A 19,083-nucleotide genomic window follows, 5' to 3' on the forward strand; every position below is an offset into this window, starting at 1 on the left:
AGTTATAATCTCACGCTGTGTTCTAGTAAGAAACAAAGATATACATAAAACATAACTTTATGATGCAGAACGGATTTTTAAAGTCTTTAGTGTTTACTGCTTTTTCACAATAAGAAAAATAGTATTGCTTATGAAATTTGCTAAAAAGTCCTTTATTGCTATTACTAATTGTTTATTTTAATTTTGAAAATATATTGAACTCTAAATATTTCATTAACTGAATTTACCAGTGAAAGTTAAATTCCAAATAGACAGCATTATTTCGTAATTGAAATTTATTAAAATTTTAAAGGATGAATGCGCGCCCTAATACATCCACAAAAGATGGAAGAGAAAAGTCATTATGAAAACCTCGCATGATACATATAACAAAAGCTCAATGTGTGACTTTTGGCCTCTGAAATTAGAGAACAAATAAAATTAATTTCCCCAGACAAGGGTAGGATTTTCGTAATTATACAAGGATAAAAGAGTTTATTCTGTGCGATATTTCCATTTTCATTTAGAATTTTAATAGGGAAGAACGATGCTGTCTTGGGAAGTTTTTTTTCGTATTCAGTCACTGAGAAAAAAAGAGGGTGCGATTAACTTTTTTTCCTCATAAATTTAACACTTTTTAGGTGTAAAAATATATATTAACATTTTATAATGTTAATTTTACACCTTTATAAGGGTAAAATTAACATGAAAAAGGGTAACTTTAACCCCCAATACACCTAAAAAAAAGGTAATATTTACACCGATTTCGGATCAATACTGCAGGGTAAAATTAACATTTCCGGAATGTTATTTTAACTTTTTCGGATTTCTCTCAGTGGTTTAAACATTGAATTGCAAGAACTAATTACTGTTTCGGTTTCATTGTTGTTATTTTTTGACCACTCATAGCTGCTCTAATGTTTTAGAGACAACTTAGTTGAGCTTCTATTTTCTGAGTATGACAATAATGTATTTATTTTCTTCCGATAATTATCAGCCATCAAATCTGGTTAGACTGACCAGTTCGTAGTATGGCATAAATTTGATTACGAATGAGAGATCTATGTAGTTCACTTAATCTTGAGCATACTGAATGTAATACAGTTGTAATCCAGTTTAAAAATGCCCACTGATAGTGAGAATGGTCACCAAAAACCGGAGGCCGATATCTCTTATCTTCTGGTCTCTATATCTGTAACAAGCATACAAACAAATTAAATCACACCTTTTAGATTGATTTTACACAACTCTTTTGTGACAGTAAATTTTGGCAAAATCAATTTAATACCTGTAGTTTTTTTTGTTTTTTTTTTTATGTTATTTCGAATCAATATCCTTTCTTTTGGCATCGTAAAATAAAGCTACAATAAAAGTTTGAAAAAACTTACTTAATTTTCAAAATAATTCAAAAACAGTTTTCCAGAGTAGTTCCAACAAAATATTTTTAACGCAAAAAATCTCAGTTCCCATTTTATAACTTTTTTTTCATTGAAATTGTTTTGGAATTAAACAAATCTCTTGCAAACAGCATAATTTAAATTACTGTGTGAAACTTGATGTTGTAAAGAAATTCAAGATCTTTCCAGCAATATTTTATTATCGGATATGAGAAGTATCTAAACAGCTAATTTAAAATCCATTGAAATGGATCTACAAGGTCACTATTTCGATTTTTTTTTTAATTTTAAGCATATCGATATTTTTCCCATAATTTTGAGATTAAAAGATCTGAAAGATTCAAGATAAATATGGGAGACTGGGGCAAAAAGTAACAAAAAGTATATATTATTTTTTACAAGCTACCCGAGCACCCCCAAAATTACTAATTAGTGCAGTTTTATAGAAAATTTACCGTTCTACAACTTTGTGAAAGTCATTTTCCTTTATTTTGTAAGGAAATACATATATCGAGGTGTTTTCTAAAAGGTGATTTTACGACCATTGTCAAAATTGATGGGGCAAATAGTACCAGGCATGGGATATTATTACAATTTGATGTGCTTTATAACGGGCTCCCGAAAATTTGAAAAAATACCTAGATGACATATTTTCAAAGGAAATTTATTCATCTACACCTTTGTAAAACAGCATTTTCTTTATCTGAACGAGAAAAGCTCTTTTTAAGCTAATTTTAGAAAAAAAAAACACTCAAAAGACTGCAAATCGTTTGACCAATGCAAACAACAAGCGGCGACACATGGTAATACGTTTCTTTTCGCTGTGAGACATCAGAAATTGCTTCGGTTTTTCTTACTTTTTGCTCCATACGTTGTGTTACTTTTTACCCCAAGTGGTCATTTTTAATAAAAGGAATTTCTGGAGATAAGAATCTTTGTAAAATTCTAGAATAATTAGCGGTTTCGTATTCAAACAATCCAAATCATTTAGGAAATATTCACCAATGCATTAATTTTGAAAATAAAATAGGTAAAAAATAACATCTGCTGTAAGGAAATTATTTCAAAAACAGGGCTAAAAATTTCAATATTTTTTATTTTCTAAATTTCTTATTCGAATTCTAAGATACTTATGACATTGAAGAAGGTCAACGGAGGCTATCTGTGGAAAAAATTTTAAGTTGCTATCTTTTTTATTTTTGATGATATTGATTTTGAAATTTTCGATTTGTGACTTTTTGCCCCAGTCTCCCCTATTTAATATTAAAATTCATGATTTCCTGCTTGAATTAGAGGTTAATAAAGTCTATATTAGGTGAGATTCTTAACAATCTCACCTACTATAATCCTAAGAAAATTTCATGTCGTCCGATCGACCTCAAATTTGGCCAAAATGTGTTTCGCCACTTCCTGATTCCGAATATATATGTGGCTAAGTTACGTTCCCGGCCGGCCGGCCGGCCGCTCTTTGGAGTTTAATAGCTCCTAAACTAAAAAAGATATCGACTTGCGGTTTTCGGCAAAGGTTATATATCGCATGAAAATTGCAACTTGGTGCATAGACCCCCCACCCCCCACCCCTCCTTCCGCCATTTTGAAGACCCCCCTTTTTTTGTTTTCTCAATAGCTCCGCCCCTATGGCATCGAGCGGGCTCAAATTTTAGTATGTTATAGCTGGGCCTTAGAGCTTTCCATCAATACCAAACTTAAGGTCCCCCGACCCCCCTGACCCGAGCTATAAGGGTCCAAAAAAAATTTCTTAAAATGGCCATAACTCCAGTTCTAATTGTCAGAATTTAAAAAATGAGGGCTTTTTGGAAAGCTCTCGTGAAATGCCACTTCCCCTTCTAACATCGCAAGTTCATAAAACCACCGCTAGGGGCGCTTTTTTTAAAAAGAAAATTTTTAAATCTTAAAAGTTAAATAACTCAAAAATTCCATTGTGCATCGGGCTGAAAATTTAGTATGTTGTAGCCGTTGATTATACCTATCAAACAAAAAAACCTTAAGTCGATCCATAACCCCTGACCCGAGCTATAAGGGGTCAAAGTTCGAACATTGACCGGCCTCTATCTCCGGTTCTAATTAACATAGCGACCTAAATTTTACCTTTTTGGTTTCGTATCGATGAGCACTTTCAGATGGAAGTTCAAAAAGTCACCACAGGTGGCGCTGTGATAGCGTCAAAATTCATCGAAATTCAAAGTCACTTTTCTCAAAAACGGCATTGTGCAAGTTAATGAAATTTTAGTATGTTGTAGTCCAGTCTAGGACGTTTCCAAAATGGTGCGTAAGCGCGCTGTGGTTAAAACAGAACCGGAGATATGAGGGGTCAAAGTTCACAAAATTCAAAAAATCATATCTCCGGTTCTATGTGACCGATTTTGATGAATAAGGGCTTAAATGAAAGATCTCACCAAATGCTACAACTTTCTAGAATATTTGAACTTCGTGGGACCAACACCAGGGGCGCCACAGTCGAAAAACCAATTTCAATATGACATAACCTCAATTATTTCGACTGTCGCTGAACCGATTTTGATGATTACTTCAACATAATTGTAGAGCACATTTGTCTCTACATTTCGTCCATACATAATTTTCCACTCAGACTACGCTATCACTTCGATTTTGCCGTTTAAGTGTGAAAAAATTGATTTTTCCCATAATAACGCTTTAAAACCACTCAGATGCCAATTTGACTGCCTCTACTCCACCAAGACACTTAAAATAGGGTTTTAAATGGAAAGTCCCACAAAATACAGCAATTCTTTGAAATAGTTGAAGCTCAACAAATGACTACTTGGGGCACTCTGGATGAAAAAACGAGTTAAGAAACAAAAAACCTCGATTATCCTTGGCTTCTGAGTAATCGATGTGATCATGTTCTATGGGAAAATTATAGAGAACATTCTGGTCTACATTTCACCCATATATCACTTTTGTGCCAGTTCATCCAAATCCTTGATATTTTGGTTTAAATACAAAATTTGCATAATTTCACGAATTTGATTCAAGATAACTGAATGGCGTCTCACAACTTCAGCTCTAAATCGAATTTGCATGCACTCCGAGCTAGCTCACATTAAGAATCTCACCTACATAAGCCGGTTAGGATTATCTGTCCCTTTACAATAAAATTTCATGAAGTTTTCAGTATTTAAAGGTATAAAAGATCCCTCAGATCGGATATAAAATCAAAGATAATTTAAAAAGATTGAATTAAATATTGATTAATTATTAGTTTTTAAGAATATTGCTCCATTTTAGTTTTAAGATTTAGAGAAGCTGAAACCTTGATACGAATCAATTCTTCAAGTTAACCCTTTAAGAATGATTGAGTCACCAATTACCAAAAAAAATACTTTTTTAATTATTTTTTTTTTTAAATTAAAATTAAAGTATTTATTGATTTGTTTATTGATTACATATTTTATGTTTATTATTTATTATATTTTTTTATTACTATTTTATTATATTTTACATATTATTTTATTACATACTTTTATGACCTAGTAAGATAAATACCGAGCGTAAACTAACTAGCCAACTTTACCTTAACCCTTTTTCGTCTTGGATTTATTACTGGAATAGACTTTTTGCTTAAGAAAAAAAAGGAAAAAAAAACAATATTCAAAGAGCACCTTTTCGTATGACCGTTTTCATTCTGAAACATTTGACCCCGAATGGTTATTTTTGTTAAATGAGTTTCAGTGTAGAATAAACTCGTAAAGCTCTAAAACAGATTCAAATTTTCAAAAGAAATCATAAATATTGCAAAATGAGTTCGTAAAAATTGATATTACTTTATAAATCTATTCAAATCGGCTTTGAACTAGTAAAAGGTAAATGATGCGGATTACTTCTCATTAAATCACGAGTTCAACCATTTCGCAAAGCATTGGATGCTTTGGCACCCCTTTCTACATTCTAAAAAATGGGACCTTCCTTTTCTTTTATCTTGGAATATCTCAAATTTTGAAATTTTTAACTTAGGGTAGAGGCAGCTCTTTTGGCCATGTAAGCACTTTTGGCCACCTAAAGTAAAATCACATTGTAAGGCAATTGTGAGTTTATTTAGAACAGGAAAATGGGTCTTATTTCGTGACCTCTAATCTAACGAATCAGAAAACCATATTTGATTTTGTATCGACTTGATTAATTCTAAGTTATTGAAAGAAATTCTCGACAAGGTAAACAATCACTAAAAAAAACATGGGATTCTTAAGAAACTTGTTAATGTTAAGAGAAATTATTTTGCATTATTTCATATTTTTGAGGAAAGTATTTGAGGTTATTCAATAAAAGTCCATTTCTTAATTAACTAAATTTTATTGTGATAAGATTCTAGATCATAAGATTTTCTAACAAATTAAATGAAAATCGGATGTGGCTAAAAGAGCGTATTTTTTCGGCTGTGTAAGTACTTTTGGCCATTCATTTTCCCATACATTTTACACGTGGCGCACCTCGCAGATTTCAGTAAAACCAATCGAGACCTTTGACTGATTTTTACATCAAATAGAAAATGTGCAATAATCACATAAAATTGGTGTTGAATCAGAATAGGACTTGTGCTGTGTATTTGTGAAATTTTTCGAGGGCTATTTCTTCTGTTATTTTATTAAAATTCTATTGGAAACAAGAGGCTAAAAGTGCTTACAAAGTTGCATAAAATTAATTTTTCACTAAAATCTCCAAAAAATTTTGGGAATTCTCTTGGATTATTAGGAAGAAACGGCTTTAAGGTATCTTTGTACAAAATTTCATTTTATTTAAATAAAGATTATAAATTTACAATCACAAAAACCTTAAAGTGGCCAAAAGTACTTACGCCACCCTACCATATTTTGCCAAACTCTGTTATGGTGTCTACATACTAGAAGCAATTTTCGTCAAAAATTGCCTTTTTTAAAAAAAATTCTGACGTTTCTGCCTACAAGGATAGGACAAAAATTTTCTTTAAAAATACATTTTCTAAAGAAATTCCTCCTAGTGTGTATAGAGGCCTTTACTCTTCGACAGTGAAATAAAATACTTAATCACCAAATAATGTTTTTTTTAGAGTTATAGTTAATTATCACTATACTCTTTTTTTTTACAGATATATCAGTTTAAGTTTTAAAAAATTTAAAAGTTCTTATCCAAAATAGCCCTGTAATCCCATAAACACACAAATTCATCACATTTTTGTTTGAAAAACCTCCAGTTCATTGTTCCTGGGCTTATCAAGATTTGAAATGAGGGGTAGAATGCGGTGTAATGAAAAATGTCATGCAATGTTGATGGATATGAAAAATGGTCTCTCTTACCAATCTTCCATGTGACTTCTTTTTGCAGACAAGCAGCAGGAATTTGATTTGCCATCGTTGCGCATCGACGAAAATGAGGTGGCCAACATAACATCAGCCTCGCATCCGCGAAGTCGATCTCCACGCTTTGGGGGTCCACCAATGTCGCAGATTTCGGGTGTACGACGACCGCTGTCGCATACCAATTCCTTCACAGGTGAACGTCTGCCGACGTTTGGCGTGGAGACGCCCCATGAAGCACAACTGGGCACCCTACTGGGTGACCTGGATACCTGGGGTATCGATATCTTCCGCATCGGTGATCTCTCGTGCAATCGTCCCCTCACCTGCGTTGCGTACTCCGTGTTCTCGCAACGTGACCTCCTCAGCGCCCTGATGATACCACCGAAGACATTCATCGCATTCATGGTAACACTGGAGGATCACTACGTGAAGGACAATCCATTTCACAATTCACTCCATGCCGCCGATGTGACCCAGAGCACCAATGTCCTCCTTAATACACCCGCCCTCGAGAGTGTTTTTACACCACTCGAGATCTGCGGTGCCCTCTTCGCCGCATGCATCCACGACGTCGATCACCCTGGACTCACCAATCAGTTTCTCATCAACACTAGTTCGGAATTAGCATTAATGTACAATGATGAATCGGTGCTGGAAAATCATCATTTAGCTGTTGCCTTCAAATTACTTCAAAATCAAGGATGTGATATCTTCTGTAATATGCAAAAGTAAGTCACATTTCTATATTAAACTCCTTTTTTGTTAATTAGGCATAATTGAGAAATATGAAAATTATATTTTTTTCGTAAATTTCATAATTTCCAGCAATTTTTTTTTACCTTTTTGACTGGTTTTTAAAGTTCGAAAACCTGAAGGCTAGCATAACAGAAATAATAATTTTTTATGAGCTCTCAAAATATTTGAGAAGTTTTTGATCACCATGCGCTTAGAGGAAATTTACCTTTGTAGGGGAAAGTACTCTCCCTTCGAACGTTCATGCCTTCGAATAATGTGAATTTTCTTATATTTTTCCTAGAGACTTATACATAATTGAGACGCTCAGAGCAGAAGTGGTCTCCTTTGTATGCATTTCCCTATTAAAATAGTCCCTTTCTGCTCTGAGCGTTTCAATTATCAATAAATTGATGATACACTGAGAAAAAAAGAGGGTGCGATTAACTTTTTTTCCTCGTAACTTTAACACTTTTTGGGTGTAAAAATATATCAACATTTTTTTAATGTTATTTTTACACCGTTTAAGGGTAAAATTAACATAAAAAAGGGTTAATTTAACCCCTAATACACCTAAAAAGGGTAATATTTACACCGATTTCGGATCAATAATGCAGAGTAAAATTAACATTTCCGGAATGTTATTTTAACTTTTTCGGATTTCTCTCAGTGTAAACTAACTAATATTTAATAAAAATGTGTAAATCTCTCAGGAAAAATAAAAGAAAATTCACATTATTCGAAAGCATGAACGTTCGATGGGAGAGTACTTTCCCCTACAATTTTTTCTTAATTTTACTTTCACTGAGAAAAAAAAAGAGGATGCGATTAACTTTTTTTCCTCATAATTTTAACACCTTTTATGTGTAAAAATATATCAACATTTTTTAATGTTAATTTTACACCTTTTTAAGGGTAAAATAACATGAAAAAGGGTAACTTTAACCCCTAATAGACCTAAAAAGCATAATATTTACACCGATTTCGGATCAATACTGCAGGGTAAAATAAACATTTCCGGAATGTTATTTTAACTTTTTCGTATTTCTCTCAGTGTTCGTTTATCTCTAAAGAAACGTTCTCTGTATTAATTTTTAATCTAATTAATTTTACTCAAAAAAGAAATTGTTAAAGATGCTTTGTCAAATATTCACCGAAATGGGGTAATTTGTGACATTTTGTATCAATTGTTCAATCGAGTTTCCGTAAATGAAAGAACTATTATTATTTTAACAATTTTTCTCAGACCAATTTTCTCAAGAAGAATCTCTTTGTTCGTTGTGAAAAAAGGCGGACTGAAGACGAACAAGAGCGATTGAACGTCATTTAGTTCAGATTTATCTCAGTATTCACCCTGTTCTTTTAGATTTTGACCTTTTGGGCACATTTTACTTGGAAAGGTTATTTTCGATAAAAGAATGTCTATAGAGGGTAAAACTTTGACAAATATTAAAACAGAGAATAAATTCATGTGTAACAGAACAAAATTATTCTGAAAACAATCACTAAAGGCCTTTTTAAACATTGGAAGGAATTTTCGTCAACATTTGTCTTTGTTACGTAATTTTGACATATCCTTTGCAACAGTACATTCGATTTCCTTCAAAGGAACAAATTCTCACGAAAATTGCTGCCAATGTGTAAAAGCCTTAATGTAAATATTTACTGCTCGATCAGAGAGAGCAGTATATACAATCCCCCTTTTTCACCTTTTCACCGACCTGGAACTTAAATTGTAAAAGATATCGATTTCCGGTCTTCGATGATCTCCATTAATAAAAAAAAGATTTAGACGTCTCCAGACGTTTCTCACTAGCTTCCATCACCTCCAAAACTAAGTTATTCGGAGTTTTTTTTTCAAAATTGGCTGAAGCTTTTTCAATTATTTTAGACTATGTTTTAGAGGTGGTCTGAGTGAATATTTCGCATGTTGATTCATATGATAGGAATACTCGTCATTTTGAATTTTTAAAGGTTAAACAAAATGCAACTACTTTGGAGAGCTATTTTTTCAACCGATTTGCTTAAATTTGGACTTTTTGGAAAGGTTTTGAAATTTTCCATCCGGCTGCATCGGTTTTAATGAGTAATGAATCGATTGAGTGCCGGAATTGATTCATTTTTCTCGAAATTTTTTTTTTCTACTTGACCTTAAGTTAGTTCCTGTCAAACGGTAGGGGATATCGACAACCGGTCTTCGATGACCCCCCATAAGTGAACATTATTTTAAACGGTGTTTTTTTTCTTTTTTCACTCGCCTTCTAATACCATGTTATTTGGGTTTTGTTAAATATGTTTTTCGGACATATGTAGGGGAGACCGGGACAGAATTAGCCACGCATGGTATTAGACAGTGCGATGTTCTAGCCTGCCTTAGAAGGAATATTGACGAAACCACTACTTATTCGAAGAAAACACATCCCTTCCTATTCATTGAAATATTTATCAGCCTGTTACAAACAATTTTTTTTTTTTACAAATAATACGCAATGAAAAATTCCATTTGCTGGTTAATCTACCCCGATCTCCCCTATCTCTGATCGAAAAATTCGCCATTTTCAAATATTGAAGGTCAAAATTCAACATTCTAGAGGGCTCATTTTTCAACCGATATGGTTAATTTTGGATTTTTTGGAAAGTTCTTCAAATTTCTTATCCGTCTATATCAGTTCCAATCGGTAATGAATTCGTCAGGTAATCGTAATTCATTCATTTTTATCGAATATTTGTTTATTTGTGCGTAAGCATGTTACTAATGTCAAAAACATTTCAACATGCATATATACGTCTTTTCTGACTTAAATTCGAGCATTCGGCGAAGCTAGGACGCTTTTCCTGTCTCTTTTTTTCAATAAGTTTGTCAAAATAGATAATTTCAGTAAGAGAAAAATTTTAAAAAGAATGCTCAAAACTTCAATATTCTTATTTTCCATATTCTTTTAGTCTCTTTTATTTCAGAAATTATTTTATTGTGAAATTTTATGCTTGCCCCAGTTTCTTTACTGTAAGTTTTTGACTTTATAAATTTTATTGCGTCAATTATAATGGGTTTGACAAATACAGATATAAGGTAAAGTCCTAATTCAAAACCATTTCCAGACGCTTTAACTTTGACAGAAGATTCAACACATTAAGTTCATATTTTTTTCTGAAGAGAATTACATAAATTTGCTCCTTGACTCTCCTAGAATGCTACTGTTTAGTGAAAATTCTTTGGATATAATTTGAAAACATCTTGAATACAAGAAAAATACGCGAGCGCAAAATGCTTATATTGGAAACATATTAATCTAATTGGAGGCAAGGGAAAGTTTCTAATTGGACACAAACAGTGTAAATGAAACCGCGACGAAAGGCTTCCAAAACCTTGTTGAGTTGCGCTTGAGTGCAGGATTTGTTCTTATTCTTAGTCTTTTCTCCTTTCCCATCTAAAACAATAAGAATATCTCCCCAAAAAAAAATTATATTTCCGTAATTTCCTATTGAAGCATTTGCAGACACTTCAGAAAAACCCTTTTTGTTCACGAAGTAGATAATTATTTCATTTGAAAAATTCACGTACCGTTAACAATAAAGATTAGCACTTAATTTAACTAAAATTAGCCAGAAATATTACATATATTTTAAAGAAAATGAATAAACAACAGTCACCCTTATTGTGTTTTTCATTGAAAAACATGGCCGATCGATGAAAAATTCGATGGTGAAAAGGTACACTTTTAATTTTTGTGAGAAATTAACAAATTAAAATTTGTGAATATGAATGGATTTTCGCTTTATTTGGAGCAAAATTAACTAAATAATGAAACTGTAGTGTAGAAAATATATAAACATAGTAATTTATTACTGTATTTATCATGAAAACAGTGACATTTCCATTTAGAGTAGCGAAAAATTTCCATTTGGAGCTGGTTTTGAATTAGCTCAATTTACCCTAGATAAAATACTTTAGAGGAAAATTTCCACTGTTAAAAGAAAAGTACAATGCTGATAATAAGGATCTTCAAATAGATGAAACGTTATGTTAATTATTTTGGAGGAATTTCGATAAAAGCTATTAGTGTGTATCTTGCTTGAGCATTAAGACATAAGTTTTTGTTTAATTGTGAATTAGACTGGGACAAAATGTTGTTTAATGTATTCCATAAAAGGACATGTATTATTGAGGAAACTTTCTACTCTGGCATCGGTAATTTAATATTTTGCAAATTTCATTAATTTCTCTGAATACAGCCGATGGGGAGTGTTCAAAGTTTCCCGCAAACATCAATTAGCTTCCTCATTGTAAATTCCCACAGAAATTGTCTTTAAGGAAGGCATGAGGAAAAGATGTTTTTTTATTTCTGGGCTATATATGAAAGTGACAGTATGAAGATGACATTGTTTATGATGAATTTTACATTGGCATAAGACTAATCCATCAAACTTGATGGAAGTGGCTTTTAAAAATTTTAAAATGCATACTTAATATTCCATCAAACTTCTAGACAAACATTTAGTGGGATATAGAACAAGTTTTTCCACATTTCTTGCGAGATTGACATACTGAGGGGAAAAGCGTACAATTTTAATTTTAAAGTTTTCCTCTATCTATTTTTAATCGATTGAACATCTTGAGATGATTGAGTGTTTGTAAGATGGCATGTCTTGCTAGGAAAGTTTAATCAATATTTCAAGTAGATCAAAATATAAAAAAAAAATAAAAAGATTGTCGAAAGAGGAAAGCGAGGAAATTCTCTATATAGGATTCCCCATCCACACTGTAATTAATTAATTTCCATGTATTAACGGAATTAAGTTTTCTATGAAGCGGTGAATTTAAGTTCCTTCAAGTGCTATCCACTGATTATTTCTTCGTCACTTTTCCATAATTTCATTATTTTTCTCCATTTTTCTCCATCACATTCTTGGGTTTAGAGAGCAAAAGAAGGAGCAAAATCCCTCCAAGTCCTAACAATCTTTCAGAGAATGTGGGTGTAAATTGAATTTGTTCCTGAAATCAACTTGTTGAACCCTGTCCCTTCGACTAAAAAGAAAGTTTCCATTCCCCCTCATCTAAAAATCGATTACGTTCAATAAGGACAAACTTTCCACCTTTTTTTTTGTCACCCCTCAAAAGGAAATAATTCTGGGGTTCGTCCTCTCTCCATGAGATGAGTTTGGAAGCTGGTCGAAAGTCAAAGACTAATTTACAATACTTTTCACCCTCTAGTTTGTCCATTGGGGATGAAAATTTATCTCATTTCCTGTTGTCAGCAACAGATAACTCCCATCCAAATACCAAAAAAAAATGAGTAAGATGCCAAAAGACAGACACTGAGGGGAATTTGGGATTTGATGGAAAATGTGTGAACGGAAACTTTTCTCATGAGAAGTGGAGATAAAACTTTTGATATGAATAGAAGTGGAGATAAGCATTAATGAATAATTAAGGAAATTGTCATTTAAGACACTTGAGTATTGTGCTAGAGGATGAAATAATTACAGTAATTGCTGAGTTGATAACTAAAATAATCGAATTTAGTCGATTATATTTTTTTTTTAGAGGAAATTTAAGATGAGGCAGTTAAACTAAAGCCATTAAAAAAGACTTTAGAACATAAGGGAACTCAATCAATATTACTAGTTTAAAAAAAATAGCAATTTCTGGATAGAATTGGGCTGTAAAGAACCAAAAATCATACTAGTTAGATTTTTGATCATCAAAATGATAAACTAAAACACTTACAGTATAATGGCTTCCGGGTTATATAAGTTCTATTTGTATGATCACTTCCGGTGTTTTATCACTTATAACCCCAATAAAGACAATTTTGAACAGAAAAATCTTCACATAAGAAAAAAATTTAAAAAAAAAATGCGTCTTGCTTTAGAAAATGGCCATCAAACATGACGTATAATAACGCAGTGACTAAACTATACATCCGTGCCCCATCCTGCTATAAAATTAAGTAATGGTTTTTTCAATGGTTTTCTTAATATTCCAATCTTAAATTTTTCATTTCGAATAAAATTTTATACAAAATCTTCGGGGATTGGGAAACCTCGTATTTTACATTTCGTATTTTACATCTTCGTATTGCACATTTCGTATTGCGGAAACTTCGTATTTCAGCACATTTCGTATTTTACCATTTCGTATTTCACATTTCGTCTTTCATACATTTTGTACAAAAATTGAACATTTCGTCTGCCATACATTTCATACAAGCATATCAACCAATAAAATAATAGAATTGTAGTTTTATAAGGTCAAGGGCGCTATGCGCCTCGGGTCTAAGTTTGAAGTCGAACATCATGCTTTTTAATTATTCATTTATTTAAAATTTTTATGTAAATTTCCAACTGCTTCAGCAAATATTTCAAATTTTACCACCAAGTCTGAGAAATATTGGTAAATGTTTACAATTACACAATTCTGACAGATCAAACTTTATAAACTTTGAGGTAATATATCTACCATATGTGACTTAGGGGAGACCGGGGAGGTTTGGGACAGGTGTAGTGTGGGACAAGGCGATTCTTTCATTATTTTTTTTTAATAAATGGGATTTAACGACTACTCAATCGTAGGCAATATTAAGATGTATCTTGACTAAAAGAATGGATATCCTCAGTTTTATTGTGTTAATTCTATGAACACTTTTTTAAAAATTGATAAAAATTGTATATTTTAACGTCTCAGTTTTCCTCTTTGTATTTTATATCAGCGATATATATTCAAAATTTTTTATCTCATTAGGTAGCAGTGTAATCTGGGTACATATTTTTATAAAAGTTTCAGAGATTAAACGCTCTTGTTTTTTACATAAAGGTTTTAAATACCAAAATTACACCCGGGGATGTTTGGGACACCTGAAAGGGGATGAATGGGACGTTGATTTTCCACAAAATTGTAAGTGGCATGCAATTGTTTATTGTCAAAAAAGTCCGGTGGGCAGTAATGCCCAGTTTCTACTAAAAATCTCCCTCTTGTGTAAAGTTTATCAGTGCAGCAGATTTCTCTAACTACAGAGACAATTAAATCATCATTGTCTTGGGAACCAATAATTCCTTCTCAGAGGATATTCGATCTTTGACCAATCTCGTTAAAAATTAACGTTAACAATTATTAACATTATTATTATATAATTATTTTCAATTAATTATCGTTAACAATATCCTTTACAAATTTTACAAGTTCTCCAGAAAAGGCAAGGCGAGAGCTAATTCAATGAAATAAGGAAAAACAGGGGTGACGTGACATGATAACTCTCTCTAATTGTCCCATCGCTAGTGTCGAGTGTCAATTTATGGACGATCGAGATGATAACCCGCATTTTTTGTCGGTAGTGTCGATAATTCTCGCCACAAATTTATCAACACATCTAGAGCTGTCGATTTGTACCCTTGAAGTGAAATTTAGAGAAGATTTTACATGTTTTTAGTAAGTAAATGCCCTCATTTATTTTATATTTATTAAATTTTAATAATATTAAGTATAATTCTTGTGAAATTTTGTTTGTTCTGCACGGAATAACCTCGGGAAAATTGATACGAAAATTTATGTTCTGTTGATTCTGCAAAACCACAAAATATTTTTGGACCATCCGGGAAAAGCTTATCAGAGGATAATCTTATTATACTCAGTGATTGAGTTTGACACACTGTCCAGGAAGTTGATGGAGAGGTTTCTCATGGATTCGTTCTCGTGAGATTTAATTTCACAGAGTAGGAAATGGTCACATATGCGTGTGCTTCCATCAGATCTTATGCTTCTCCTTGCAAATTTAAAACACTACAAGCCATCAGAAATCACCACGACTGATAAGATGAAAAATAATTCCTTAAATTTCTGGAGTCATTTGTTCAGTGACTGACTTGCAGCAAGTCTTGGGTTGACTATTTTAACTTAAAATTAATAAAATCACTGAAATACTCCGATTGCAAGAACAAAACAAGCGAGAGTGAGGTTATGTTTCACTGTCCCAAAGTGTCACATTAACGAGCCGACAATGCGTGAAGAGCCGACACTCATTTCATCTCATCATTTGGATTTAACGATACTAGAGATTCGATAGTATCGAATCGATACTAGCGAGAGTCAAAGTTATCATTTCACCCCAGGTACCATGCAGTTGTCGTAAAATCAAACAGGAATCCGCCAATGAGTTCAAAACTAAAAGTGTCAAGAGAATCTACTCGCCTGAGGAAATTGATGATCATGATTGCAATATTTAGAATAAAAAAAGCAAAGAAAGGTAGATGGAAAATATGAAGAAAATACTTTAAATAATTGATTGACAATAAATGACTCAACTGTACAAATAAAATTGATATTAATTTCTAGGTATGAAATAAAAGATGAAACATTTTTATTTCTATCAAAAATATTATTAATCTAGTATTTAAAATTAATTAACGTGCTCCAATAATGCAAATTATGCGAGAAAAAATGCGTCCCATATTGCCCCATATCGGGGAGGTTTGGGACAAAGCGTCAAGTTAAATGTTTTATCGTCTCCAAGAAAACTAATTTGTTTTCCAAGTTCTATCGATTACTTTTTATAAAGTCAATACCTATAAGTATCCTATAGACCGCATAAAATTATGATACGCTATCGTGATTTTTTGGAATAGTGTCTCAAAGTCAAAACATGAAAAAGTGTCCCAACCTCCCCGGTCTCCCCGGTATCCCCTATCTATTTTTATCATCCAAAACTCAGAAATTTGATTTTATTGTTTCAAATTAGACTAGATTAGAATCGCTTTAGCTACAATAAAACAATATTTATTTTGTTATCTGAATAGGATCAGGATCGGAAGTTCCTAGTTATTATTATTAGTATTGAGAAATTTATTCTTTCGTTTCGAATTATAATTTTGAAGAAAAAATAAGAAATTCCATTAATGAACTTCCCTGAAGCGCTATCTTTAAATCCACCCGATCTTCTCACAAAAATTAACACTTAAGTGTATACTTCAGGAGAGAAAGCCTTTAAGTATTATCTAAGTAGAACACGGAAATAAGACCAGTTGCATTTTAGGCGCCAAACTGAGACAAATGCTCAAGCAATTTATTATTTTTGTTATTTAAGTGCCAATTTACTAGTCAGAGATATTTTGAAGGTAAACGATCTAACTTTTGCTTTTTAGTCATTACGCTAAACTAATTTTACAATAAAGAAGGTTTAGCCCTTGATTTTTTAAATGTCAAATAGATGAAGCATTTTCTTTTAATGTATAATCCTACACAGAAAAAAATATTTTGTAAAATTGTTCGTAAATGTTTACGAAATCACAAACATTGTTCGTAAAATGATCATTTGACGAACTTTTTTTTGTACTTTTACAAACATTTGTTCGTAAATGTTCGTAAACACACAAAAAAATGTTCGTAAAATTTTGTCATTTGTTCGTAATTTTTTGTTTGTCTGACAAAAATTTACGAACAAATGACAAAATTTTACGAACATTTTTTGTGTGTTTACGAACATTTAGGAACAAATGTTTGTAAAAGTAAAAAAAATGCTCGTCAAATGATCATTTTACGAACAATGTTTGTGAAAAAGTACGAAATTTTACGAACTTGTTTGTGGGTTATACGATTCACGAGCATTTCGTAAGTCTGCCATAGGATTTCACAAACATTTCCGAACAATTTTACAAAACATTTTTTTCTTTGTAAGTGAATTTTTTTTTTCAAAAATTTTGCCTAATAAGCAATTAGAGAAGTAAAGCTATATGGCTAAGACTTATGCCCTAAACACACTTACGACTTAAGCCGACTTAAAACGACTTCAGCAACTAAAGGAAATGTAATCTGCCCATTATTTTGATTATAATTACGTGAAGCCGTCTCTTGACTTTAGTCGTTTCTTTTACTTTACAGACTTTAGTTCTGTCTTTCATTTTTTTTCAAGATCTCTCAAGAATCTCTCTTACTGTAAAATAGATTGTCACTGGTTTTCTAATCTTTACTGAAATAGAAATAAATGTGTTTTCCCAGCTGAATGCAATCTCACTGGAAATCCGATTTATATAAAACAAGGCAGAGTGGGTTTTTTTTAATGCCCTCTGAAATGGCAGAAAAAAAGTCAGAAAGAACCATTAATTTAGGTCAGATTCCTATCTTCTTGCTAACATAATTCATGTGTTTCATATGACGTCTGGGGTATTTGCAGAAAACAACGTCAGACGTTGAGGAAAATGGTGATTGATATAGTGCTGTCGACGGACATGTCCAAGCATATGAGTCTGCTGGCGGACCTTAAGACGATGACGGAGACGAAGAAGGTGGCCGGCAGCGGTGTGTTGCTTCTGGATAACTATACGGACCGGATACAGGTGCTGGAGAATCTGGTGCACTGTGCCGATCTCAGTAATCCCACGAAGCCGCTTCCCTTGTACAAGCGCTGGGTAGCACTCCTTATGGAGGAGTTCTTCCTGCAGGGCGACAAGGAGCGCGCCAGTGGCATGGACATCAGTCCAATGTGCGACAGGCATAATGCCACGGTGGAGAAGTCCCAGGTGGGCTTCATTGACTACATCGTGCATCCGCTGTGGGAGACGTGGGGTGACCTTGTGCACCCCGATGCCCAGGAAATCCTCGATACGCTGGAGGAGAATCGTGACTACTACCAGAGCATGATCCCGCCATCCCCACCGCAGTCTGACGACATTGAGGGTGACGATAAAATCCGCTTCCAGGTTTGTGCCATTTTCCCCTCTATAACATTAACATCAAGTTGGCAATTTGCTGCACTGAGAAAAAAAAAGAGGCTGCGATTAACTTTTTCTCCTCATAATTTTAACACTTTTTAGGTGTAAAAAAAATATATCAACATTTTTTAATGTTAATTTTACACCTTTTTAAGGATAAAATTAACATGAAAAAGGGTAGCTTTAAGCCCCAATACACCTAAAAAGGGTAATATTTACACCGATTTCGGATCAATACTGCAGGGTAAAATAAACATTTCCTGAATGTTATTTTAACTTTTTCGTTTCGGATTTCTCTCAGTGTGAAAATAAATCGATAACATGAATAAGATTATTTCCACTGAATTTCATCAAACTAAAAAAAATCTCATTAAACAAACAGAAAAAAAAGAGACACTCTTGTGATTAAATACTTTTAAATAATTCCCATTTAACCAAAAGAAGTTTAAACTAGAATTTTATGCAATTTCTCGTTTTTTTTCTCTGTCTCTCTCCATTCGCGGATTCTCTATATACTTTATATATATTTTTTTCTTTAATTTTCCCACCAAGAGAAATCTTATGTAAATTAACCCAGTACAGAGTGATTTAATTGGCTTTACGTGAGACTATAAATTACATTTTATTTACTTTTCTTATTATTTCGTGACGTATAATAAAATTTTTCATCTTTTCTATTCGTTTCTATAGTCGCTGTGTGTGTAAGCTCTTTTAATGTAATTTCACTAATTCCATCAGGATTTTAAACTTATTGCTTCTTAATTTTCTGTATAATTGACTTCAGACACTTTTAATTGAGAGGTGGAAGCATAAATTCCATTAAATGAAAGCATATCAATACCCATTTGGGGATTTATTTTAAACTTTTCTCCATTTGTTTATTTCCTACAATATTCCTCCAATGAAATGTAGCCCACGTAACCCGGGTAACGATATTTTTACATTTTCGCATTAAAGCT

General features: G+C 32.7%; 1 protein-coding gene across 10 annotated transcripts in view; it reads left to right on the plus strand.

The window, feature by feature from the left end:
- Positions 1-19,083, plus strand: part of LOC129807444 (cAMP-specific 3',5'-cyclic phosphodiesterase) — a 378,877-nt gene that overhangs the window by 342,362 nt on the left and 17,432 nt on the right. For all 10 annotated transcript variants that reach the window (XM_055856714.1, XM_055856713.1, XM_055856716.1 and 7 more), the window contains 2 exons: positions 6,717-7,419; positions 17,587-18,112. In XM_055856714.1, coding sequence (XP_055712689.1) covers positions 6,717-7,419; positions 17,587-18,112 — 1,229 coding nt within the window. The remainder of the gene's footprint in view (positions 1-6,716; positions 7,420-17,586; positions 18,113-19,083) is intronic.

This window comes from Phlebotomus papatasi, chromosome 3, assembly GCF_024763615.1.
Source record: "Phlebotomus papatasi isolate M1 chromosome 3, Ppap_2.1, whole genome shotgun sequence".
Lineage (NCBI taxonomy): Eukaryota > Metazoa > Arthropoda > Insecta > Diptera > Psychodidae > Phlebotomus > Phlebotomus papatasi.